General features: G+C 39.4%; 1 protein-coding gene across 3 annotated transcripts in view; it reads right to left on the reverse strand.

Moving 5' to 3' along the window:
• STK38L (serine/threonine kinase 38 like) overlaps positions 1 to 27171 on the reverse strand; it is a 62473-nt gene that overhangs the window by 12483 nt on the left and 22819 nt on the right. For 2 of the 3 annotated variants that reach the window (XM_020797794.3, XM_073000796.2), the window contains exons 2-8: positions 16487 to 16631; positions 14132 to 14183; positions 7548 to 7670; positions 6936 to 7019; positions 4861 to 4984; positions 4075 to 4229; positions 757 to 859 (exon numbers count right to left, since the gene is read on the reverse strand). In XM_020797794.3, the coding sequence (XP_020653453.1) occupies positions 757 to 859; positions 4075 to 4229; positions 4861 to 4984; positions 6936 to 7019; positions 7548 to 7670; positions 14132 to 14183; positions 16487 to 16620 (775 nt within the window). In that variant the 5' untranslated portion in view covers positions 16621 to 16631. Of the gene's footprint in view, positions 1 to 756; positions 860 to 4074; positions 4230 to 4860; positions 4985 to 6935; positions 7020 to 7547; positions 7671 to 11540; positions 11714 to 14131; positions 14184 to 16486; positions 16632 to 27171 lie in introns of those variants that run through there. The other variant, XM_078394245.1, reaches the window with a different exon arrangement.

Below are 27171 nucleotides of genomic sequence, written 5' to 3' on the forward strand. Positions count from 1 at the left end.
TTATCATTGCCAAAGACTGCTGACTTCCCATGGTATACGCGTGTGTGTGTGTGTGTGTGTGTGTGTGTGTGTGTGTGTGTGTGTGTGTGTGCAACAGCCTAGGAGAGGACTGCTTTTGTGTGAAGGAAGAAAGATGACTCAATGTGGTTCTCTGAAAAAGATGGTCTAAGAAGGGGAACTGGTGTCCGAAGAAATATGGCCTCTGGTTTTTCTGTGCTTTGTCCATATTCTGAAAAAATCATCTCCAAAGATTTTTCTGAAGGATTCAAATATTTTAATTAAACATGACCAGGACTGTGAAGATCTGCATCCAGTTCCCACTCAGCCACGAATCTTGGTGAGTAAGACTGGGTCAGTCTCCACTGCTGAGCCCAAATGTTGGGTTACTGTAAGGACAACATTTGGAGTACGCATGTGCAGTGGGGGCAGACAGACATGTATACCATCTTCAGCTTGTTGGAGGATATGCAAGACATGAACATATTAAATAACATTATGCCTCAACTAACACTGCCATTAGCAACACAGCATTCGGTTGGGGCCATTCCATGAGTGCATCAGGTCAAGTCCGGACTTCACTGAAAACACAATTCTATAGATTGCGCATTGACAATCACCTTATCCACAAATGAGTCATAACAAATAAGTCTCATACGTATACATTTAGCAGGCCTCACCTGGAATAATATTGTAATAAAGGTTTCTGAGGGAGGTCAAAGAAACCTGACACTTTGAAGAAGACAATGCTATACTTACAGAAGTCACTTGGTGGATTATGTGTAAGGTTTCTGTAGAATTCAGTTCGGTGGGCTTTCTTTAAACCTGTGCATAGTCCAAAATCAGAGAGTTTTACATGGCCCTATAGAAAAAAACATTACTTGAATGTAATCGCCTGAAATTCTTTGTGGGAACTGCATGAATGTACTTAAACTGACTAATTCAGAAGAGGAAAATACAAAATGAGAGTCTGATATAAGGAAGTAGGATTTTCACTCTCATTGATTTTGCACCTAGGGTAAACAAGACAATATTAAGTGTACATATAGAACACATTATTTGTGTTACTGCCTCTGGAATAGGGAAAAGAAATAGGTTAGCAAGGAGGAGACTACGTATTTTATAGTGCTTCTAAAAGCATCCAAAGGCACAATAGGACCGTGTTGATTCATACTTCCAGTTGCAGTCCTGGTGTTGGGGCAGCTGTCAAGCCAGAGGAGCCTCTGCTATAACCTGATATATCTTTTCTTTGCTTTATTCTCTTGGTTTATACTTTCTGGTCAGGATTGCACAGGGCCCTCTGGATCCTGCACAAAATGTTGTCTCAAGTGGAGATGCAATGGACAATAGCAAACAGCTACACATTATGCTGTGGCTTTGCTGATCCACACTAATCCAAGCAGGCAGCTAAAATGAGAGTAGAGCAAAAATCCCACACTAGTGGCCTCTTCCTGTGCACATCTCCTGCATTAATGCTAATGCTCCACAGACAGTTACAAAGCCAAATTACTTTAGATACAGTTTTCTAGTAATACTTGCAAACATCAGCAATAAAAACATTTTCTTACGTACAATAATACTGGTGTTGCTAAATCATGGTGCAATCCTGTATACATTCAGCAAATCCCTTTGAACTTGGAGGAATTTAAACGTGCCTAAAGACTAGTTTGTTAATCAAGCAGTTACTGTGGAACATGCAGTGGATTTGCTTTTATTTAAAATCAATTATTTTATTTTCATTTATTTCATTCCATTTATTACCCTACCCTGTTCTCAAAGCAGGAATCAAAGGCAGCTCACAGAATTATGATGGTGGGATAACAGGGGTGGGGCGGGGCAGGGGAAGATTGCTGCACCACCAGAAAGGGATGGATAGAAGACAAAAATTACCAAAAAGAGGGATGTTTTTGTTTTAAAACTGCTTATGCCAGTTTAAGTCAATACATGGAGACATGTCATAATCAGATATAGCTGCTGTACTTTAAATAAATGCAAAATATATATGTATACAGTGGTGGCCCACATAACGTTTAACGACGAATCTGCATAGCGATGTTTTTTTGTGATCATTTTTGCGATCGCATTGCGATGTTTTAAATAAGCTGTTTCGCTTACCGATTTTCGCATAGCGATGTTTTCCTAACAGCTGATCGGCAGTTCCAAAATGGCCGCCAGGTAAAAAAAATGGCCACCCACAGTATTTTTGCGCCCATTCCTTGCTTACCGGGCAGCGAAAATGGTGGCCATATGGAGGATTTTCGCAGAACGGTGAGTTTTTTGCCCATAGGAACGCATTAAACATGTTTTAATGAATTCCTATGGGCTTTTTTGTTCCGCATAGCAACGAATCTGTATAGCGACGATTTTTCCGGAACAGATTATCGTCGCTATGCGGGGCACCACTGTATTCATATTACAGAGCAGAAGGCTGACCAGGCAACTGTTTTATGTCCCAATACTGGGACAAAAAGCTAAGTGTGCTCCTTATATATGGCCCTACACTGCTTAAACCACTCTCTTGGTAGTTTACAAGTTAATTATGCAGGCTACACACACACCCACACCCAAGCTGGGTACTCATTTTACCAACTGCAGAAGGATGGAAGGCTGAATGAACCTTGAGTCAGCTACCTGAGATTGAACCCTGGGTTGTGAGCACAGATTTGGTTGCAGTACAGCAGTTTAACCACTGCACTATGAGCGTCGTAAAAGCTGGATAAAAATCAAATTACTAAAGTGCAATACAGTACTTAATACTCTCCAAATATTTTTCTGCAGATTATTAACTATGAATATCTTTTAAAATAATATCTGTTTTACTTTAATCTTTATTTTCACTGAAATAGATTTATTGAGAATTAATCCATAAATACCCACCACTAGTCACTCAAAGCTGATTATTATTTACAAAGAAAAAAATTTAGTTCATTAAATAGTATTAGAATTAGAAGCCTAAAGCACTGATTACAACGGAGGGCAACCCAACACAGGTAACTGCTCACTCACGGCCAAGTCAGTGCCCCACTGCACATACACCTATACAATTAATGGCTTTTTTAAAAGCCCAATCTGTTTTGCCACAAGAAATATGAGCAATGGCAGCCACACGGAATCAAAGAAGTGCCACTCTGCAGCACTGTCTCCTTTCTTGAATGCCAGTTCTAAGGGAAGGTTCCCAGAACTAAGGCGTAATGGGAAGGGCAGCCTGTGCATTCATCTTTTGCTGAGCGTTAGTAACCTCAGAGACTATACTTCCCATCATGCTTTGGTTCCAAGGAATTCCCCATGGAACCTATATCTAGCCTTCATCCAGAACCCAAAGCCAGGCTATGGAAGGACAGGTATATAAAGCAGTACGTATACAATTAAGCATAAAGACAATCTAAACACACACAGAGAGAGACTTGTTTAAAGAAAATAATTCATCCACTCTTAAAAACTCCTTTCTCTGCTGGTTAAGAATCTCGCTTAAAGAGAAATGCCTTTGACTGCCAAAAGAAGGACAGTGGGAGGAAGGGGGATCCACAGCCTGAGAAACTCTTGGCCTCCCTCCAAGGTTTTAAACCCTGGGGAGGTTCAAGTGGAGAGAGACAGACTTTATTTAATGAATATTAAAATAGTAATGTTAATATTAAAAAATATTTAATTTAATAACATTTAAATGAAAAACTTTAAATTAATATATTTGCATAATAATTGGCCTCCAAAAGTTATGCCACTGGCATAACACCAGCATAATTAGGGAAGAGGGTTTCGGCCAATATGCCTCAGGAGCTACTCTCTTATTACTTGGTATAAACGTTTAACCTCTTAAGCCCTTTTATTGAAAGCCTTCCATCTGCAAAAGTGTAGGTGACTGAAAGATACTACATTTCAAATAGCAAATTCAAGTTTGTACAATTCTGCCTTTTCAGTCCTATCATTCCTCTTAAATCAAAACACTCCCTCTCTGAGCTTCAGATAAAAATCATTGACTGAAAACCTTCTAAATCAGCCCTCCCTTAGGTCTCTAGCAAAAACAAAACAACAACAACAATCAAAGCCACAGAAAATAAGGAACATAAAAGTGTTATATACTTTTGCATCCAGTAGTAGGTTATCTGGTTTAATGTCTCTGTGAATAAAACCCAGTTGGTGAATGGCATCAATGGCCAGCACAGTTTCAGATATATAAAACTGTGTTTCTTCCTCTGATAACGTATCCTTCTTCATAAGTAAGGTCATCATATCACCTTAAAACAAGAAGAAAAATACACTATATTTCAGCTTATAATTAAATTATAATGCAGAAAACAATAGAATGACAGAAGATTATCTGTTCCACCATAAAACCACAGCAGCAAACCACTTTGATACAGATTTAAAAGACTCTTTTCATTAGTTACTGGGGTGGGGAGAACTGGAAGAAAAAGGTAGCCATTTCTACGTTATACAAATTTGCCTTGACAACTATCAAAATTTCTTTGTTTTTTTATTGAATGGCCAGAATCCTGTTATTTACTTATGCTGCCATATGTCAAACACATAATCTGTAGCAGTGACTTACTGCTACTTAAGAAGCTTGTACTCCTTCTCATGCACCAGTTGCGTGAGCTGATATGTGACAAGAAATAAGTGTGCTGACTGCTTGACTAGTAATAAATCATGCATGTAATTTATGCCCTTCGATTTATGCCAATGTACACAATTTTGCCCAGCAGTTGATTTGTCTTGATATTGCTACTTCAAAGAATCAAGACCAGTGTGAAGCATTTAAGGAATTAGGAATGGGCTTCAGGATTTGGCACCAATTCATTGGTCTTGCTCTTTGCCTAGACAAAATGACATAATGTTGACCACTCCAATATTGACCATTCTATTTACCTCCAGGCAGAAATTCCATGATCAAGTAAAGGTTACGTTTGTCCTGGAAACTATAAAACATTTTCACTACCCAGGCACCGTCTGCTTCAACCAGGATATCTCTTTCTGCTCGTATATGAGCTACCTACAGTAGAAAAGTTTCCAGACAAAATAAAAGCTTGTGTTAATAGGAAAGGCAACCACTTTTCTACTTCCTGTTCCTGAAAAAGATACCTGCTGAATTGCTATTCGCCGCATCTGACCTGCAGACTCATTTGTAATGTGATAAATTCATTATTCTTAAATGCTGCATCTTGGGCTTCCTAAAACTGGCCACTAACTAAGTACAATGAGAGCTTACAGCTATGCACACAAATACATATACCTGAAATAGCCTTGTTTGTTTGGTTATTAGATGCCACCATGGAAGGTAAGACATGCACCAGTCCCACTGTTATCATTTGAATTTTAGCAATTAACTCCAGACTTCAGTGTCAAGGAGGTCAATTTCAACTTAAGTTCAATAAGACCTAAATGTCAATCTTCTCCACTTAGCAACAAATATATGAATCAGAAAAACTTAATCATTCAGCAAACTTGAAGCCCACTTCACAAAAGAAACTTATAAGTAGTGAGAGGCAATTCATATGAGTGCACATTTGTCCAACATTTCGGGGATAAAGCACTGACTTCAAATGCAACTTTACAGCAACTTCATATTCTACTAGGCAGTGCTTCCAGATGTAGAGACTCCTCCTAGCTCCCTGCCTTGTCACACATTATTTTAGAGGACAAAGCTGTGTGTATATAGATTCACAACAGTCTGTGACTGGTAGTGTTCTAGTCAACTGTGCCTGAATAGTGTCACAGTTTTTTTCCAACTGAGTGATGAACTTTAGTTGTGTAGTATTTTCATACAAACCAGTGGAAAGAGTGGTGTTACACCATTCAAAAGGTTTATAAAGAGTTATTCAAGAGCTGTACAACACCTATTCCTAAAGACTCAAAGTATCATTACTTCATATATAGATGCCCACAAGCTTCTAGTTTGTTTTTTAAAAGTGCAAGGAAAGTGCACAACTTTTTCTAGTTTGGCTGTCTTCCAGAAGTTTCAAAACTCTTGATTTCAACTAATGCTTATTCTATCTCGCTGAACTTCTCTGCAAATTAGGGCCAGAATCCTTTTGCATCACATGTAGTATGTAACACTGCCCACCACATTCCACAGCCACCAATTGGCTCTCAATAAAAGGATTGTTCCTGTTGTTTTCAGGAAAGCTCACACTTATACTGGATACTTTCCTGCACAGGCTCCAGAAAAGCCTGAGTACTTGCACAACAGAGCCCTGCACAAACAGAAGAGGGCAAGAAGATTCCAGCCTAGTATAGTCACACTGCAGTAAATTGCCACTTCTGTTTTCAGTGACAAACAAGGTATCACAGCAACAGTTAGAGATGGGAGCCTCATATTCGTTTTCTAGGGGAGACAGATATGACACTCCCATCTTTAGTGGCAATCAAGAGTCTGCAGAAATGGTATGACAAGAAATTCACATAAATACAATACAGTGGTGCCTCGCTTAACGAGTGCACCGTATAGCGATGTTTCCGTATAGCGATCCCTTTTTCGGGATCGCTATACGGAAACATACCCGATCTTCGCAATGGGGAAAACCCGCATTGCGAAGATCGGGTATTGCGGCGGCCATTTTGGAGCCGCCGAACAGCTGATCGGCGGTTCCAAAATGGCCGCCGGAAGCCCGGAAATGGCTGCCGGAAGCCGTTTTCGCGCCCTGCCCTCGCTTAGCGAAGGCGCGAAAATGGCTGCTGGCACCTGGAATCCTCGCTGAACGGGTAAGTAACAAAGGTATTGGAACGCATTAAACGAAGTTTAATGCGTTCCAATACATTTCCCCTACCCGTTTAGCGATGATTCCGTATAGTGAGGGTTAATCCGGAACGGATTAACCTCGCTATACGGGGCACCACTGTAATTTTAAAGCATTATAGTCATGCTATTAAGACACATCTTACTCAGTTCATTATTATTACTTTGAAGCACCTAAAGGTATGTTAAATGTATATTAAACCCATACCTGCTCTTTCTCCAGCATATCAGCTTTTCGTAGTATCTTCATTGCATAAATATGACCCGTATCTTTCTTTTGAACGAGGCGTACCTGTAATTTTTTTTTTTTTTTTGTAGGAGAGAAAGTTATTACTGAAGTGCACCTCTGAGCAATGATATGCAAGTTCAGCACATTGAATAAAAATGGAATGGACTGGCTTAGTAACAATTCTGAGGGGGAAGGATGAGCATGACAGGGAGGCAGTACAGACAGAACATGGCACCAGAAGCAGACAGCAGTACTGTGAAGACTCCCGAAGAGCTTAAGTAAATACGTAGGACGGAAATATAGAAACTATCCTGTTGAATGTATAACATAAGCACTCTCTTACTTGTGTCTTGAAAAATCTGAGAGTAAGGCTAGAAAATGAAAAATTCTCATCTCATATTAAGCACTAGCAGAGTGGAATGTTCTGCCACTAGAATAATACTGGATTTATGTCTCGCCACTGAAAAAGTGGAAATCTATTCCAACCCTGGCCATTACATCATCAACATGACAGAAGTGTCCTGTGAATCTAATATTACAAGAAAATACCCTGGAACAGAAACTCCTGTGAAAAAGCACAACATTACAAACCTCTCCAAAGGCACCCCTTCCAATAACTTTCAACGATTCAAAATCATCCAGGCCTAGCCTTGTTCTCTTCAGCCGTAAAAATTCAGTTTCTTTACGGGCATGCTGAGATCTTCGTAGTTTTTTCTGAAGGGAAGAATTAGGTAATCACTGTGAGAAAGCTTAAAATAGCCATTATGCTAAGAAAAGAAGATGAATGAGATTAATTTACTTATAACAATACTTTCATTATGTTTCAAAAAATGGGATGAGATTATCTCTAGCATCCAGAAATGGAGAAACAAAGGATGCCCCAGCCTGGAAGAGGATGATGGCCAGCATAAGGGGAAGATTTGGCTACCTAGCTGTCGGCTTCAAGGACTCCCAAAAAAGCAAGTTGGTCTCCCATTAGATGGAGCCCAAACTTTTCTCTGGACCATTGAAGAGTCATGAGGTAAGGGGTCAGCAGGAAGCACAGAAGTGTAAGATATTTCATGGTGAGCAGGGCAGAACACAGCCTAGTTAGAAGGTCTGCTCCACGGTAGTGATAGCAGCTCTCTTGTGCATCAGGTTCAGGAATTTTAATCCAGCGAAACGTTTCCATTTATCTGGAATGGTCATTCACCTGGAGTTCCTGCAGTAGCAGAGATTTTGCAGATTTTTTTAAACCACTCTCATATGTTAAAAGACCAGGATGAAATATATAGCTTCTAGATTAAGCCTTTTTAAAAAAAAAATTGCAGGCATTTAATGAGATATGACTGGATCCTTTTTTAGATAGAGTGGCCTTATCCCCATTGATTATCTTTATCAAAACCACTTTCAATTTATTTGCTTTCTGCTTTTCCAAAAATAATGTCCAAAGCAAGTCACAACATGCTACCTAAGTATAACAATTCAAAAACTGTAAAACCCACTTAAAAGTAATTGTTACATCAGTAGCTAAATATATAATAGAAAAGCAACACAGTATTGAATAAACCACAAATAAACCCTTACAATTTACAAGCACATTTATAGCCTACTATTCATGGGGGAGATACACTTTTATGTTAAAAATATGTTTCTCTCATCCTTGGTTTTTAACTTTAATATTTAAAAATTATTGTATATTGTTTTAAAAAGGTGCAGTACAACAATAAAAAAACATGTAGGACTCCTTTTATCTCTATTCTATTGAATGAATTTTAGTTTTTAATATTTGCTCTTGTCCATTTTGTCTGGAAACAGTTTGCTGAAGGACTCCAGCTAAGTTCCATTATGGCTATCAGATGGCTGCTAAAGGCCTTCCTCAATGAGGAAATTCAGGCCTGCTGGAGAAATTTTTATCCTTGGTGATGGGAGTCAAATGGGAAGTGACATTACCACAGCTTAGAACCTGGAAAGCTGCAGCTATTGGGAATAGACAGTAATGAAGGCAGACAGATTAATGGTCCAACTTTGGATAAGGCAACTTTAAATGTCCCATACACAACTGTTTCAAATCCATAGTACCAACTGTTTTAAATCCATGCCCTGTGTTCAACAGAAAGGTGACAAAATGGGCAATGACATTCAGAAATTTACTTACTACAGTATTAGAAAAGCAGTGATATAGTGAGCATTTATAGTTTTTGCTCTACAAAAATCACCAAAGAAAATTGCAAATGCCTCAGTAAAGGGAAAGGCTGCACTTGTTATAATCATCAATTAAAGCCACAAGGTGGCATTCTACACACACACACACTGCTCAACAAAGCTTCCACTTTTTACAGAGTTTTTTTTTTCCATATTATGTATATTATGGAGCAATAATGAAAATTCAATTTAATGCCAAAGAACTATTGGCAGAGCAGTGGCCATACCACTACTCTAAGTGTAACATATAAAGACAACTAGATTATCTTATAGCCAGCATGGTCTAAAGTAGTGCTAAGATGAATTTACCCTATAGAAAATGTAACAGCATATAATAATAGAAAAAGTAGATGTTCCCATTTATTTTCTCACTTTGCAAGAATTAAGGACTGTCAAAAATAATGGTGGGAAATATGTTTGAATAAAGAGTCACAAATATGTTCCAGAGAGAATGTGTTAAGTGCTGTTCTAAAATACGCCTTTAATCTGTTCTTAAATGCTTGTGGTGTCAAGGTATTTTTAAACTGACCCAGTTCTATGCCTGTTTTGAATATTTACTTGATATACTGTATTGTTTTTAACTCATTATTTTTACTGTACGTATCATGTTGTTAGTGTGAAAACAGCCTTGACTGTCAATATTCTGTGTAGAATTTGTCCACAAAAAATAAATTGTTTGCAGCAAGGTTAGCATAATCATTGTTGTGGGTTTTTCGGGCACTTTGGCCGTGTCCTGAAGGTTGTTCTTCCCAACATTTCACCAGTCTCTGTGGCCGGCATCTTCAGAGGACAGCACTCTGTGCTCTCTGTATGTGATGATGCCGGCCACAGAGACTGGCATAACGTTAGGAAGAACAACCTTCAGAGCCCGAAAAACCCACAACAACCATTAGATCCCGGCCGTGAAAGCCTTCACGAATACGTTAGCATAATGAATTTGCTTACGTGTTTAATGAGTACACTGTTCAATAAATTAAGGCTACTTAACAGAGGGGTGCATGCACATACTTTGGGGGTAATATTGCCTTTATTTAACAAACCATCAGAATAAAGAAGGTGATTAAAATGGTGCAAAGCTAGAAAATGTAAAGGCTTGTGTATGCCACAGTATTGCTCCTATCCTAGAATGTTACTAATCTCTGTTGCCTTTGCCACATGTGGGACACATACTTCCTGACAGGTACATTTAAACTATGAAGTAAGCCTAATGGAAAAGAAATTCTGAAATAAAGAAATGAATTGTGTAGAAACAAGCTATACTGCAAAGCACTCCCCTTCTTCATCCTCTTCTTGTTCTTCTCTTACTGGCCTTTGGACGTCATCATAGCTACACTGACTTTAGACACAGTGCCTCTCAATGCTGATGCAGTGTTGCATCCACACCCATCTTTTAAGGTTTTTCCTCCAATATGTTCCTTACCCATCTCTACTTAGTTTGGTCTTTGTTTCTCATCAAGGGGCAACAGATTAAAGCTTTGTTTCTTGATCTTTATTCATTCACCCTAATACTTCATCGGCCACCTTCTTGATCTGAGAATGTCTTGTCATCTTGCCATAAATTCAATACTTCAAACGTCTACATTTTTATAGTAGCTTGTCCATCACATGCAGTAAAATTGAGAATACTGAGCAATGGACAGTATGTATTCCCACAGGCAATTTAAAGCTTTTCTGGCGTATCACATTCTTCATCTTAAAGATGCTTCAGTCCATCTTTATTTTGATTTTTATTGCATGACTATGATTCCAATATTCATTCAAGCGAACTCCAAGATATTAAAATTTGTCAACATATTCCACTCTTTTATTTTGTATCTTTAGCTGCATTTTTGGGCTGCTTCATTTTTAGTGATTATTATTAACATTCTAAGGTACTCCTACTGCAAAGGATGGTTAAGGTCAGGCAATACCAATGAAATCTTATTGTCTAAGTAAAATCATTTTAATTGTTTACAGATTACTTTGAGTGCTTTCATCAGAAAGGTAAGGTAAAGGTAAAGGTTCCCCTTGACAATTTTTTTGTCCAGTCGTGTTCGACTCTAGGGGGCGGTGCTCATCCCCGTTTCCAAGCCATAGAGCCAGCGTTTTGTCCGAAGACAATCTTCCGTGATCACACAGCCAGTGTGACTTAGACACGGAACGCTGTTACCTTCCCACCGAGGTGGTCCCTATTTATCTACTCGTATTTGCATGCTTTCGAACCGCTAGGTTGGCGGGAGCTGGGACAAGCGACGGGCGCTCAGAAAGGTAAGTAAATAAATTAAAATATTAAGAATGCAACAGCATTAAGATTATAATCACAGTAATCATAATACTAATTACTATCTCAGAATAAGAGATGCTATCTTTAGTGGGAGCTATTTCTGAATAAATTTGTTTAGGATCTGTTAGGTACCTTACCTTTGAACTCATAGTCCCTCATGCTCTGGTAACCAGTTTTGAAATTTACTTCCAGCTGAGCTGTGCATATCTACTTGAAGCTGGGACTTCCTAGTGGCCACTTCCATGTTTTCTCATTCCCAGTGGTGGAATATACTCATTGCGGTTGGTGGGCCAGAACACAGCAGCCATCAGCAGACGCTTACAGGCAGACAGGGGCAAAAACGGGTATCCACACTAAGAAACACTTGCATATGTGTGGATACAGGGAGACAAAAAGCTATTCACTCACTCACTCACTCAGATGCTGTTTCCCCACCATCCAGTTCATTCATCCATTCCACAACTCAGATGAAGACCCCAAAAAAGAGAGAGTACACCTTGCCCTGTAATGAAAAAAGTTTCTACTTGCTATTGTTACCCTCCACGCATAATCCCAAAGCTTGGCAGTTGGTTTATTTATTCATATTAATTCTCTCATTTTCTTCCTTCCTCACTTGCTCCTGCACACATGTATACACACAAACATACTAGGCGTGCAGGTCCAGAAGTTCATCAGGAGAAGAACACAAGCAGGGCCCTGACCCTGCACTCCCAGAAAGGAGGAAACCAAGAATGGACTGTCTTGAGCAATTCTGAGCCTCAGATGGAGCATCATCTGACTTTTCCTAATGGATGAGCTCATCCTAGTAATTCTCCCCTGCAAAGGGAAGCTAGGCTGGCTCCCTTCCAGCTATCCTTTTACAGGCAGGCAAGTATTTATTTCTTCAGGAGGGCCTTTGGCAATTGATCACAGTTGCTGTGGACGGGGCTTTTTCCAAGGGCAGCTTGTTTCCCACCAGTGTACTTTAAACTAGCCTTAATTTTATGATTTATGCCCACTGGCATTTAAGTCTAACTGTGTAAATCTCAATAGCAGATTTCCTCTAGCTAAGAAGTCAGTGAGTGTATCAAGAATGGTGCACAAGTTGGAAGAGCTGCTACTTCTCAAGCTGTTGAGAACTCTCCATTTGCACTGCTCAACTTGTGCTAACAGGCCTACAGAACAGGATTTTAGCTACTATGTTTTTAACACTTTATGTTTCAGAATATTTTATATTAATTGCATTCTTTTTATTCTATCCTGTGGCCAGTCACTTTTTCCACTTTTGTAAGAAGGGCAAAATATAACCCTGAGAAGTAGATAAAATTATCAATGTGATTTTCTTTCCTGCATGACTGCGGTTACCTTTTTAAACATAATGACCTAAATGCCAGGGAGAAAACAAGGAAACAAATCCACACAGCCCAAATTCACTGAGTTACAACAGCTGTAAAACATAACTACTGAAAAAGTCTTCTTTATTCCTGCGCATAAAGGTAGATCTATCACAAGACAATAACTAAGACAATTATGAAGGTCAGAAGGGCACCGTATAAGGTAAATGTAACATGCCAGATCCTATTTCTTGCAGTGTAAAGCTAATATAGGGCCAGAATATGTAAGGGGGGGGATTGGCAGACAGGCAGTGGGGCTTAACCTTTTCTCATTGTTAATTTCCCCAACAAACACCCTTTCTTCAGGCTCTGAGACAAAAAACAAAGGTTAATTGGGCTTTTCCTCCTACTGTTTTTTACAGTTTACATTTTTACATCTTGGATTTTTGCATGTTCACATTGGTTCTATTGTTTTAAAATTTTGTAATGCTGACCAGAATAGACTATCTGTCTAGATGGGCGTGGTATAAATCTAATAAAATAAAAATGGCCTTTATACGAGATTTACCAGAGTTGAGCTTTTTCTCCTAATAAATGCTTCTCTCTAGCCTCCTCCCCACATTATACACCGGTTTTATCTAGCAAATGTAAGTATGAAAATACTACTAGAAGTTTAGATAGTTTCTTGATTAATTGAATTTTTGTTGCTAGTACAAATGTTTCTGGCTCTTAGGTTCCAGCTAGATCTATGTTTATATATGTAGAGATGAGGGTATTTTTTACAAATACAAATATCCCCCCACAGGTGCAGATAACAAGGGTCCGGCCTCCTTGGGCCAGACCGACCCCTCACAATTCCACTGCTGCTGCCGGCTCCACGGAGCCTTCCTATCGATCTGTTGCTCGTGATAGATTGATTAGCCACTCATGGCAGAAGGTGGGATGATGAGCCTCTCTGCCAGGTTGTAGAGTGGCTAATCCAGAGCCTTCATTATATTCAGTTCCTTAGTGGTGTTAAATTTAAAACAGAATCTTTAAAGGGCTTCTATGACAAAAATTAGAATAATTTAGCAGAATGGGCTAAATGCAACTGTTAATCCCAACTACAGCAAAGCAACTGAACAGACTTGTTAAGGTAACACTTATATAAGCACATAATTCTTTTTTCCTGCCATCAAGAATTCCTTCTATATCACCTTGCTGCTTACTGAATGCAGCAACCCTGTTTTTTCATCATGAAGAAAGTGGACTTAATACTTTCAGAACTTTCTTCTGCTGGCCTCCTGTTTCCCCTCACTGCTCCTGGCTTTTTCTGGGCAATGTAATTTTAAAGAAAATTACTCATGGATGTGCTCATATGTAATCCAAGCACCATTTCTGCACAATAAATCATAAAGGCATCAAACTTTGATTACCTCTTCATCCGCTAAACCTTCTTCCTCCATGGCCACTTCTAGTTCCTTCTGCCTGTGTTGGTACACAAAAGGCACAAGTTATACAACTATCAGAACAGTGATTCACTTCACCTGAAGCCACATCAATAAGAAGACTTGGAACAAAGAATGTACGACAGGTTGGCTGATGCCAAGTCCAAATTCTAATTTGAGAGAGAACATTTCCTTGGTTGGATCCCACAGAGAAGGTGATCAAATGGTTTTTAATCTGTGTATTTTATTTAAAAGTAGTTTCACCTAGTGACAGGGTTTAATTGTATTTTTATTGTATCTTTTGTATTTATTATATTGTGTTGTTGTGTTTTTACTGCATATTTTAAACCGCCCAGAGAGTGGCAATACTAATGAGGCAGTATAAAAATGGAAATAAATAAATAAATAAACTACCATATTTTTCTGTTTATAACATGCCCCCGCTTATAAGATGCCCCCCTTCTAACCCCCAAATTAAGAAAACTTAGCTTTGAGTATTTGACCTCTGGGCTCAGAACGTCGGACATTACAAGTCCCTGTTGAATCTGAGCCTACAGACTCCACCTCCAACGAGGTGTGTTCCAATTGGTTTGTACAGCATCAGCTGACATCAATTCCATAAGGCTCCTGACTGTAGGAAGCTAAGCCTCCTGACTGGAGGCAGCTAAGCCTTGTGATTGAAGGAAGTCAGTTTACAGAGCCAAGGTACGGGCCGTTTTGTTCTCAGCTATCTCAGCTTATTTCTGTGTAAAAGATGCCCCTCAATTTTTAATGTAATGATTTTAGGAAAAGGTAACGTCTTATACATTGAAAAATATGGCATGTTAGCAAGAACAAAAAAAAAATACAAGCCAGGTTTTGTAAAGAACAAAGCTGTCAAAAACTCTTTCAAGATCTCAGGTTCTTCTATGGATCAGTCAGTTATTTGTTGAATCATCATCATCATCATCATCATCATCATCATCATCATCATCATCATCATCATCATCATCATGTACCATCAAGTCAATTCTGACTTACGGCAACCCTTTTCAGGTTTTTTCAGGTAGAGAGTACTCAGAAGTGGTTTATCATTCCCTTCTTCTAGGGGTGCCCTGGGACTATGCAGCCTGTCCGAGGCCACATAGGCTAGTTGTAGTCACACAAGGCACAATGGAAACAAAGAGCTTCCGTTACCAGGTAGCTATTTGCTGATTAGGAAGCTCAAAAATACATTAAAATATTATAAGACAATTTAAAACTAAAGAGGCAAATAAAAACGTGGAATTTTGAAATGAAAGCTATAGAAACTATAAAATGCTTCAAAGCCCTGGCACTAAAATAGCCATTGATACCACGTAAGAGGCAGTGGTTTTCAGAGTAAAAACCACTACTGAAAAGATGCTCTCAGTAATGGGCATGCACCTTTCCTCATTTGGTGGGGGTACTCAAGAGCAGGACTTCTTAAGATGTTCTTAAGGAGGAGGCTGAAGGCAGTCTTTCAGATATTGTTCCACACCATTTCTGTCTCTAAAGGTTAAGACTAGCCCTTTAAGTGGAGACCAGAAATAAACTGGGCAGCTGATAAAACAGGCATACTGGCGAAATGCCAAGTTCCCACTAAGAATCTTGCTGCTATATTCTGCACCAAATTCAGTTTCTGAGCTGGTTTCTAAAGGCAGGGTGATATATCACGATAGTGTGACCTGGTGATTACTATAGTATTTGTCATCACGGCCAGGCAATCAGCTTCCAAGTAAGGTTGCTACTGGTATGTAATTAACAAGATAATCTTAGTCAATAGAGGCTTTTGCAGACTAGCAGTTGAAATGCACAAGAAAACTGCGCAAGTGTATCTTTTGTTATTTCCATATTGGGAAAAGGGTCAGCAGGGCAATCCTTCAAAGATCTACTCAAAAATAAGTCACACTGAGTTGTAGGATGGCTACTTCCCCATAAATGGATATAGGATTACTGTTTAAAGAGCTCTTTTCCTTTTTTTTTAGTCTACATTGGAACTTCCAGGCAGAGTCAACTTTGTCAATCATTCATGTCTTGATTCTATTTATTTATTTATTTATTTATTCATTCATTCATTCATTCATTCATTCATTCATTCATTCATTCATTGACCTTGTATCCCGCCCATCTAGACAATGTCTACTCTGGGCAGCTCACATCAAATAGAATAAAAACAGTTAACATATAACAACAATTCACAAGGATGTTCCTCTTTTGCCTCCCCCTCCCAAATCAATTACCTGGCAGAACTGTAAACATTTTGTGGGGGGAAAGAGAAGCATTTCATCTACATGTGGCACTCTGAAAGCACACACACACACACAAAAATCCACCACCTCATACCTGGTTTCTCTTTCCTCATGCTGTAAAATTAGGTTACTATAAAAGTTCTCCAGGGTAAGCTTGGCCACAGTCACTCTCTCCCGGGTGTGGTTACTCATAGGAAAGGATGTTGGAGTCCCAGCAGTCATTGCCATAGTAACATGTACTGAAACAGAGGACACAAAATAATAATTACTCAACAGAATAAAATTTATTTCCCCTCATCAAAATATAGAAGCCCATGATGAGGAACACAGAGTGCCTTACAGTATTAACCCAGACAGGACTGATTTGGCAGTGCAGGATGGTTTCCTACTCATGAACTTATACAACATCTGAAATGACCTGACATGGGCTAAATCACAACATGGAAAAGAAAAAGTTTCCATGATACAGACAATTAATACTGATATTTTCAGCTTATGTATCAAGTAGTACTATAATCTTAGAACTGCTGAGCTGGAAGGGACCCTATAGGCCAGTGGTCTTCAAACTTGGGCCTCCAGATGTTCTTAGACTTCAACTCCCAGAAATCCTGGCCAGCAGAGGTGGTGGTGAAGGCTTCTGGCAGTTGAAGTCCAAGAACATCTGGAGGCCCAAGGTTGGGGACCACTGCTATAGGCCATCGGGTCCAGCCCATGTCAAGAAAGTACAGTGGGCATCCAAACTCCCAGCCTCTGGCTCTGCCACCAGATGCCTAAACCACTGTGCTATCCAGCAGTTAGTATCCTTTATACTAGCCATTCTCAATGGCTAGGGGGCCCTAATTTGAAGGGGGCACAGATGCATCTGTTTGTGTTGTATCCTTGTTTACACACAGAGAACACCTTTCCTTGTTTGACCAGGGCCCCTGGAACCTAAGATGAGCTCCTAAAAGGACCATGGCAAAAAAAAAGGTTGAGGATGCAAAAACTAGCCAGAAAGGGGAAGAGCAGTCAAAGGCATTTAATACATATTGTTCCATTGTGTAGAAATCCTATTGCTAACTTAATCACCACCCACCTAAATCATAAGCAATAGAAGATATCAAGGAAAACAACCACCACCAACCATCCAGGTTTACAGTGATGTTGTATCTGAAAAGGCCACTGCCTCCAAGCATATTCTATGTCAGGAAAGAAACATCCCTGACTGAGTAGTAAGCTGTCCAAGGCTTTAAAGGCCAGAAATGGAAGGGTTCATGTCCATTTGAAGGCAAAGTTTCTCTGAATCTTAACTATTCCTATTTAAGAAGAGTTGGAAATAATCATAATCTTCCTCCTTTCAAAACAGGAAAATAAAAGGTGGAGGAGATAAGAACTGAGAGCCAAAAATGTGCATATCATCTCAGATAACCTATGTATGGTTGTAAACATGTGTCCAGTGCTCCACAAATAAGAAGGATTTGCTGGAATGGAAAGCATGGAAGTCATTTGGAAGAACAACTCCTGCAACTGTCGTTTATAAATGGTTTCTATTCGATGGAAAATAAAAAGAACGCAAGGGTCTCCTAGCACTGCAATTAAGCCCACAATCTTCTGTGTATGTGCCTAATATGTTTTTATTTGGACATGTACTACTATGACAGACATCACAATCTGATTTCTGGACCAATTTTGCTAGAATACAGCAAGATGATAATTAGAGATGGACACGAATTAAAAAAACCAAATCACTAAATTAGTTCAAAAATTGTTAATACATTCATTTTGTGTCTGTATAATGTGCCTAAAACCTAATCTTCACCAAACTTGGAGGGATTGTATAGGAGAGTCAGTAGAAGCTTCTTTGTGATTTGGGTGTCATACATTAAATACAAATGGCCAAAGAGTTTTTCTTTAATCTGAGAAAGTTCACCCTGCAGTGTTGAGAATTCCATTCGAGATAGTGTTTGAAATATTTCAAGACCTTGAAGTCTAGAAACTGAATATGCTGAAGTAGTCAATCTTTATAGATGTATCAGTAACTTCAGTTACAGACAAAAACATACAAGAAGCCTGCAGTCCTCTGGCTTGCAATACATATTTCTATTCTATTGATTTCAATGTTAAAGTGCATTACAACCACAGAGATTGCAGAAATGTTTTAACTTCCTCATATTAACGAGCTGTATTCTGATATAAGCCAGCCACTTAAATCAAATCACAAATCATAAAATCACAATATTATAACAGTACAAAAATCAAATTAATTGTCAATCAACTTCAACTAAGCTAAAAGTCTACATGACACAAGGGTGGTAGAATAGACAAATTAAGCACTGACAGCACCTCTGCACTCAATGTGATATCCGGGAAAGCCTGTCTTAATATTCAAGTTTTCAAAAATCTCTTGAAAATTCCCAGTGAAAGGGCCAGGTGTATTTGGGGTAAGAGATTATTCAAAGAGCAACCACAGAGAAGGCCTCGTTTCTGGTCTTGTCTTTCCAGGCCTCTCTCACAGTCAATGCTCTCAACAGCTCAATCTGGGAAAATTGAGTAGGTCAGGCAGATCTCACTGGAAGAAGGCGTTCTGCCAGGTATTGAGATCCCAAATCATTTATGACCTTGTATATCAACATCATCACCTTGAAGCTGGCACTGAAACAAACAGGTAACCAGTGCAAGGGGGCCAGAGTAGGGAGATACAGTGGTGCCCCGCTAGACACTTACCCTGTTAAATGACGAAATTGCTTGATGATGCCTTTTTTGCGATCGCTATAGCGATCGCAAAATGATGGTTCCTGTGGGGTTTTTTCGCTTTACGTCAATTTGGTCCCTGCTTCAGGAACCATTTTTTCGCTGGATTTAAAACAGCTGATCGGCGGTTCGCAAAATGGCTCCCCGCTGTTTTCCGGATCTATTTCCGCAAGACGGATCGCAAAATGGCCGCCCTATGGAGGCTCTTCGCTGGACAAGCAGGTATTTCCCCCACTGGAACGCATTAACCGGTTTTGAATGCATTCCAATTGGGTTTTTATTTTCGCATGACAACGATTTTGCTGTACAGTGATTTTAATGGAACGCATTATTGTCGTCATGCGGGGCACCACTCTATAAAGGTATTTATTTACTCCACTCAGTAATCTGGCCACCATATTCTGGACCTTCTGGAGTTTCCATAGCAGCCTCAGCTACATAGCGTTACAGTAGTCTAATCTCGAGACGACCACTGCATGGACCAGCATGGGGAGGGACTTGGTATCAAGGTAGGGATGCAGCTGGGCAATCCACCTCAGGTGGAAAAAGGTGGAATGGACCACAGATGCTACCTGGGGCTACACTGATACTGCTGGATCCAAAAGTACCTGTATGTCCAAATTGCAAACCTCATCCTTAGAGGAGAGAGCAGCTGCCCAAAGGAGAGGGAGGCCCCCAAACCTAGAAACTAGGGGCACCCATCAACAGGAGTTCCATCTTGTCCAGATTCAGCCTCAGTCTATCATCCCTCATCCATCCCAGCATAGCATCAAGGCAGCGCTCAAGGAATGGGATTACACTGCAGAAGGGTGGAAGGAGATATAGGGCTGGATGTCATCTGCATATCGGTGACATGAAAATCCAAAACTCCTGATGACCTCCCCCAGATGAGGGACTCCTGGAGGACTCCACGATTAAGACTCCAAGGGCTTGGCACTCTCTGAGGGCGGTCCTCTAAGAAGGACTGGAGCGAAGACAAAGCCTGACCACCGATCCCCAGCCCAGAAAGCCTCCCCAGGACAATACTGTGGTTGACTGCTGAGAGGTCGAGGCGGACCAACAGGGACATTTTGCCCCTGTTGGTCTCCCTCAAAAGGTCATAGTGCAGGGCAACCTCCGTGTCATGATGTGGCCAGACCCCAGACTGGAATGGTATAAATGCTTATAAATGATAATCAATCACCAGAGAATACATTTTGGCCATTTTTGTTTGTATTAACTAGCAGTTAAGGGCAAAATAATTTAATGATGCAGGAAGAACTTTTCTGCAGTTCCATGAAGTGGCCTGACTTGGGTTTTTTTTTTCAACTTTGCAAGTCTTCATTTTCAACTGGGTTAAAAAAAAGTATGTTTTGCTGCGATTCCCACACCCAATAACACAGACACCACCAAAAAGACCACACCCAAGATGCTGGGTTTATTAAGTCTGGAAAGAGACGATAACAATATTGGCACTAAACCACCAGGCTATAAATAGGTTGGGTGATACAAACTCTGGAAAAGGAAAATTACAGTGTTCCCAGTTGATGAAATAGTGCAGTAATCCAAATTTACCGAACTGTTTCTGCTCTACTCTATTAACTAGATACCAAACAGGGACACACATGGCCCCAGTCTGTCTCTGCTGACGGCACTCCCGTTCTCTCTCTCCTGTTACTGTTATAGTACTATATAATACAAATGCCACAATAACAGGGGTAAGGTGGACAATAAAAGAGTGAATTCAGATTAGAGATTTAGGTTTGAATCTATGCTCAATTCATTTGATAACATTAAGTAAGACATTTATCAGCTATAACATAGATGACAGGACTGTAGTGAAAATACAGTGGAACGAAACCCTCATGCTCTTCAGAAAAATGCTGGAATATAAATTGTACAGAAAAATCATTCACTGTGGCATATTTTAATTCGGCTGATAAAAACAACACAAATGATGCTCTGATTCAGTGAACCGCAAGGGACGGCACGAAATTATTTAATGCAAAGGATAAAGGTTTAGATTGTCTTTGTGTGTTTCTAGAAGCAGTATTAGCAAAGACTGAATCCTACAAGATTTAAGAATGTCAACCATTTACTAGTCTGTTTCTATAAGCAAGGCTGTCTGAAAACTGACATTCTGCACCCAGAATGCTAGGTATTTCTTGCCAAAAAGATTCCATGATCAGTATAATTTTTTAAAAAATAGTTCTCTTATACCACTTGACAGAATTAGCCTAATTTGTTCACTCACTCCTCACCGTTGATTCCTTGGTGATACTAAGTTTCAAATATCAAATAACTTCCCCACCATGATGGTAGGAGGATTCAGGATTTGGTGTTCAAAAAATAACTTTCTGCTAAGGACAGAACTTTGCCTTCTTAAGAAATGAAATCTGAATACTGAAGCTAGGATTTGGTACCACTTTCTGCTTTTTCTGTACACTGCCCAAAACGTAGCATCCATATTGCATCTCCCATTATGCAGGTCATTGCTTCACGCCAGTCTTCAACTACTAAATTGAACAGATGACTTAGTGTCTTATTAAGTCAGTGTTTGAAGTAAAAAATAAAACTAGGAAAAAATATTGCAAAAGCGTTCACTCTTTTCCTTCCTAGCTAGCCACAACTGATCCCTGTGCCAGTCAAGGCCCTCTTCAGAATGCCGTCTGAACACTGTGTTTCCCTACTCCACCCTATTCCCCTTGAATGTTTTGAAAGGAGGCCACCCATGTTTCCTGGAAATGTCCATAAAGAAGCCATTATTCCCCCTCAAGATCATGAGATTCACATAATGGAATGATTCTATTCCTGGCACAAGATAGACAGGACTGCTGAAATGTTTTTAAAGAGCTTTTAACCAGCCAGATTTTCCAGCCAAGTGCCAGAAAGCCCAAACCCCTCCACCTCAAATAAAATAAAATAAAATAAAATAAAATAAAATAAAATAAAATAAAATAAAATAATAATAATAATAATAATAATAAAATAATAATAATAAAATAATAATAAAATAATAATAATAAAATAATAATAATAATAATAATAATAATAATAATAATAATAATAATAATAATAATAATAATAATAATAATAATAATAATAATAATAATAATAATAATAATAATAATAAACCCTACTCAGCTATCTGGGGACAAAAAATGAGAAAGGATTGTATACGCACTCTTAAATTGAAATTTACCTAGAGTAGACCAAATTCTAACGTCAAAGTCAGATGAATGACACATTACATCAGCTATCTCTGTACATTTTCAAAATAAAATCTGTTTTTCTACAGTAATTTAGTGCTAACTGTATGAGCGCTCATCATGACAGACCCTCTAAGCCATTCCTCTGATAAGGAAAATTAAGAGTTACAGGCAGCTAGATTAGTTCCTATCATCAAATGAGGAACAGATTTTTTGCAGAGTGAATGGCTCATAATTGCTCACTCAAGCCAACACTACTTTCAGATACATTTCACTATGTGTGTGCTTTCCATGTCATCAAGTTGGAATTAACTTATAGCAACCCTAATAGGGCTTTCAAGGTGAGATATTTAAGGAGTGGTTAATCCAGTTCCACTCCCCCAGTGAGTTTCCGTGGCCAAGTGGGGATTCTGGCTCTGTTCCCCAGAGCTCTAGCCTATCAATCTATCCACCACACCATACCAAGGGAATCACATTTCACTCTAACAGGGGATTTGAAACAACATACTGTTCCTGGAAAAATCCATTTCTTTTACAGTTACTCTGAGGAGTGCAGCTAAGCACAGAGTGAAAGATCAGCCTGAGGGTGCTGAGTGTAACACCATGGTCCCTTGCTACTCAGAAAATATGGGGCTTCAATATTGTGAGCCCTGACTCCACTACACCACTACTTTTAATTAAAACATTTCCTATTCCTTCCAAATTCTTTGCGTATTCCACCCACTGTAAAGATGAAATATTTATTTATTTGATTTGATTTGTATTCCGCCCATCGGGTCTATGCGACCACTCTCAGCGGCTTCCAATATAATACAAACAATTAATAAAAACACATAGTTACATAAATCTACAAATTAAAATGTGGAAACCAAGAAAATAGAGTACAAATAAATTAAAGAGAAATGAGAAGAGAGAATCAAGTATTGACTGGAGGGAAGGCCTGAATAAACATCCATGTTTTTACTTGGCTTTTAAAGATACCCAGCGTAGGGGCCGCGCGAATCTCTGGAGGAAGTTTGTTCCAGAGGCAAGGAGCCACTGCCGAGAAGGCCCGATTTTGTGTCTTTTCCTTCTGGGCCTCTCTGGGCGTCAGGCCCCTTAGCCTCATCTCCTGACTTGCATGCGTGATCTGGGTATGTATACGTATGTGCACTCTTTTACAGATTACCCAGAAATATTCGGAAATTTGGAAACCCTGCCAAAGTGAAAACAGTTTTTTTCATTCAACCTCTGGAGCCTTTCTCAGAGGATGCAAAATGAGGATGAATACTGAAGTTGGAAAGAAGTGTATCTAAAGACATGAGAATGGCCATACGGAAGATAATAAGAACAGTATATATTTAGTGTTTGGTTTTGCTCTTATAGTTCAAAACACTTCATATATATTCACAATAATGTCTTGTAACATCAGTTTACTGTAAGAGCCATTATCTCCAAAATGCATATGGGTGGGGTGGAAGTTTAAACGGCTACATCCACAAAACAGGGGAATAGAGGCAGAAAGAGTGGGGAGTCTATAATACAGATTGGAGCTATAATCTAATAAATCTAGAAAGAGTTGGGTTGTGGAAGACTGCTACAAAGAATGACAGAACACAAAGGAAGCTGTTAAACAGAGTAATCAGATGTTCAACTGGGGTACTCTGGATAAGTGGTTTCTAACTTTGAGTTCCCAGATGTTCTTGGACTACAAATCTCAGAAATCTTAGCCAGCACAGCTAGTGGTGAGCGCTTCTGAGAGTTTTAGTTCACGAACATCTGAGGTGCGAAGGTTGGGAATCACTGCTCTGTTTGTGTATACTGGCCTGTTTAATATCAAGGCAAACTTGAATAGGTCCAGATATAAAAATATTGTGGCATGCTTAGATTGTTGTCCACATCACTAAGAATGCACAGGGAACTGTCAGCACTCTCCTAAAATTTTTTCCCTTGAAATACTGTATGTTTCATTTATTCCCTTTGTGATTAAAGTCTTCCAGAATAGAGTGATGGCTACAGCCATCCACATGTAAATGCAATGCCCACTGAATGTAATCCAATCTAAATTTGTATGCATCATTCTTTGGGTCCCATACTGTCTTCACAACACTCTTATCAGGGACAGAATCTGGAATGATTTCACTGGGTGCACAAGCTTTGTTCCAGATGATTAGTTATCGGCTTAAACTAAATCTTAGCCCCCTTGAACTAACTCCCTTGTTCTTACTAGCCAACATCTGTTCAGATTGTCCAAGAGTTGCTGAGAAGAAATTACAACATCTTGGGCTTACCTTCCCCCACCATCTAAGATTCCTGAGAGCTAAAAAAAACAAGCAATTAATGGATATGGGATATTACCTTGTCAAGAAAACAAAATATGAATAATATGAATCTGTGGTTATCCAGCAGCTGGGAATCATAATGAAAACTTTATCCTGGCAGAATATCTTTATGGTTTTGAAATCTCTAAACACCCAAGAGCTTCTGCTTAGGCTCATTTTAATATCCTACTATTAACCATTCTCAGCTTGTCTGCTTACATGAAATCCATCACGGATGAAACAGCCGGCCTCAAATTATTACCCTGACCATGGTATAAGAATGTTTTCTTGCTAAGTATAATCCTAATTCCAAAGGATTTCCTAGGCTGACAGTTTTTACACCCATCTGCCCCTTTCAGATTGTTCTGAAAAAATTACATTTAAGATGCCAAAATCTTGCATGGTGGCACACTCCAGAAGGAAACAGATGACTGAATGTCTTAAAAATCATTCCAGGAACTCAGCTATTCACCTTATAGCTAGATTATGAAGCTGCTACTGCTACAGCGTGGTGGTGCTGCAGGCTAAACCGCAGAAGCCTCTGTGCTGCAGGGTCAGAACACCAGCAGTCGTAAGATCGAATCCACATGACGGAGTGAGTTCCTGTCCCAGCTCCTCGCAGTTCGAAAGCATGCAACTGCGAGTAGATAAATAGGTACCACCTTGGTGGGAAGGTAAAACGGCGTTCCCTAGTCACACTGGCCACGTGTCAACGGAAACTGTCTTTGGACAAGCACTGGCTCTCCGGCTTGAATGAGCATCGCTCCCTAGAGTAAGGCAGAACTGGACTAAAAATGTCAAGGGGAACCTTTACCTTTACTGCATGTATAGAATGTATTGTCCTGCGTCGTCAGTGTTCTTAATGTTTCAGTAGTCACATGTAGATGATCTATGATTGTAATAAAGACTGATGGGCTGACTTACCGAGAACAGGAAATACTATATTTTTGTTAGTCAAATACACAATTTTAGAGACATGGCACTCATAAGGGATATGAGAGTACGGAATGAAAGCTAGCTAGGTGGCTAAATCCTTTAGCAGAATGTACATCTGGCACCAAATAAAGCATTTCTAACCAGAAATGTGACATGACAACAATTTATTTTGTAAACAAGACTGCAGAATCATAGAAAGGAGCCGACAGGTTATTGTGTCCAGTGGTCCATCAGTGCAAGAATCCTGAGCTAAACTTTGACAGATGGCTAGCCAACCTCTCTTTAAAATCAACCAGCAAAAAGTCTACCAGCTTCTGTCGCACTGCTTGAACAGCTCTTGCTAATGGTTTATCAAATTCTCCTTTCTTGTAATTTGAATCCATTGGCTTGGATCTTAGCCTCTGAAGCAGCAGAAAGCAAGCTTGTTCCATCTTCCATGTGAAAATCCTCCAGACAGCTGAGGATAGCTATCTTATCATGTCACCTCTTCCCCTTCTGTTCTCCAGGCTAAACAAACCCACCCACCCCTTTAACAATTCATCACACTGCTTAGTTTCTAGACATGTTACCATCTTAATCCTCAGCACATTTCAGCGAATGTTACTGTTCTGTCAGGATTGTACTTGTAGCATGATTTTATCATTGATCCAGGAATCTTGTTAGTCTACTTCTAACTAGGATTATTCAGTTCGCCCATGTTGTTTAAATCACCTATCTACATGCTATGAACAGAAAATAGTACATACTTCTAAAAGAGATTAGGGGGAGGAGTGTTATTTAAAGTGATAAATACAGTAAATAAAGTGAAGACATTAAGACACACATATGGCTACTGCATTATAATTATCACTAAGATTTCTTGTGCACCATTCAGTTATTATAGTAAGGCAAGTTCCTTTTACACCATTTGAAGCTAGCACAGGACAACACAAGTGGAAGCAGTACAGAGGGTAGGGAAATCTTCATGTTTCTAATGAAGATCTGCAATTTCTGTGGTTCAGTTTAGAAATGTATTAATTCTACCTATAGAACCACCAAAAAATCTCAATCTCCTAAGTGAAATGCCCAAAATAAGTTGCAGTTTCTCAATAAACTTTCTCTTCTGTCCTGCAAAAAAACAAACAAACAAACAAATAAATAAATAAAGTCTTTGTTCAGGGGCTAAACCCAATTCTTAGTCCCCACTGGAGCAGACTCACTGAATCAATGTGACTAAATCACCCAACCACAATAAATAGAGTCAGACACTTATGTAGGTGCTGACTTAAGAAGTCCCATTCATTTAATTGGCTTACTTATCCAACAATGTTCATACCAACTCACACTGGTGAATCTGGAATGGGAGGATCAGACAACAGGTGCTGTCATTGCTCAGAGGAAGCTCGAATGTGTTTACATTCTTTGAAGAGGCTCCTTCCAGTGTCACTGTACTCTATGCCCTTCAGGATATATTACTGAAAACTTGATGTTAGTTGCCCCAAATGCTCTTGATGTTCCCCGTTACTGCACAAAGATTATCTGAAATGTTTATTAATGGTTGTGTGAAGTTTCTGACATGAACACAAAGAAATAATGGGCTTACTCCAATTGGAAATAACAACTGGATTTAGCTCTGGATGTCTTTC

Source organism: Pogona vitticeps, chromosome 5, assembly GCF_051106095.1.
Source record: "Pogona vitticeps strain Pit_001003342236 chromosome 5, PviZW2.1, whole genome shotgun sequence".
Taxonomy (NCBI): Eukaryota; Metazoa; Chordata; class Lepidosauria; order Squamata; family Agamidae; genus Pogona; species Pogona vitticeps.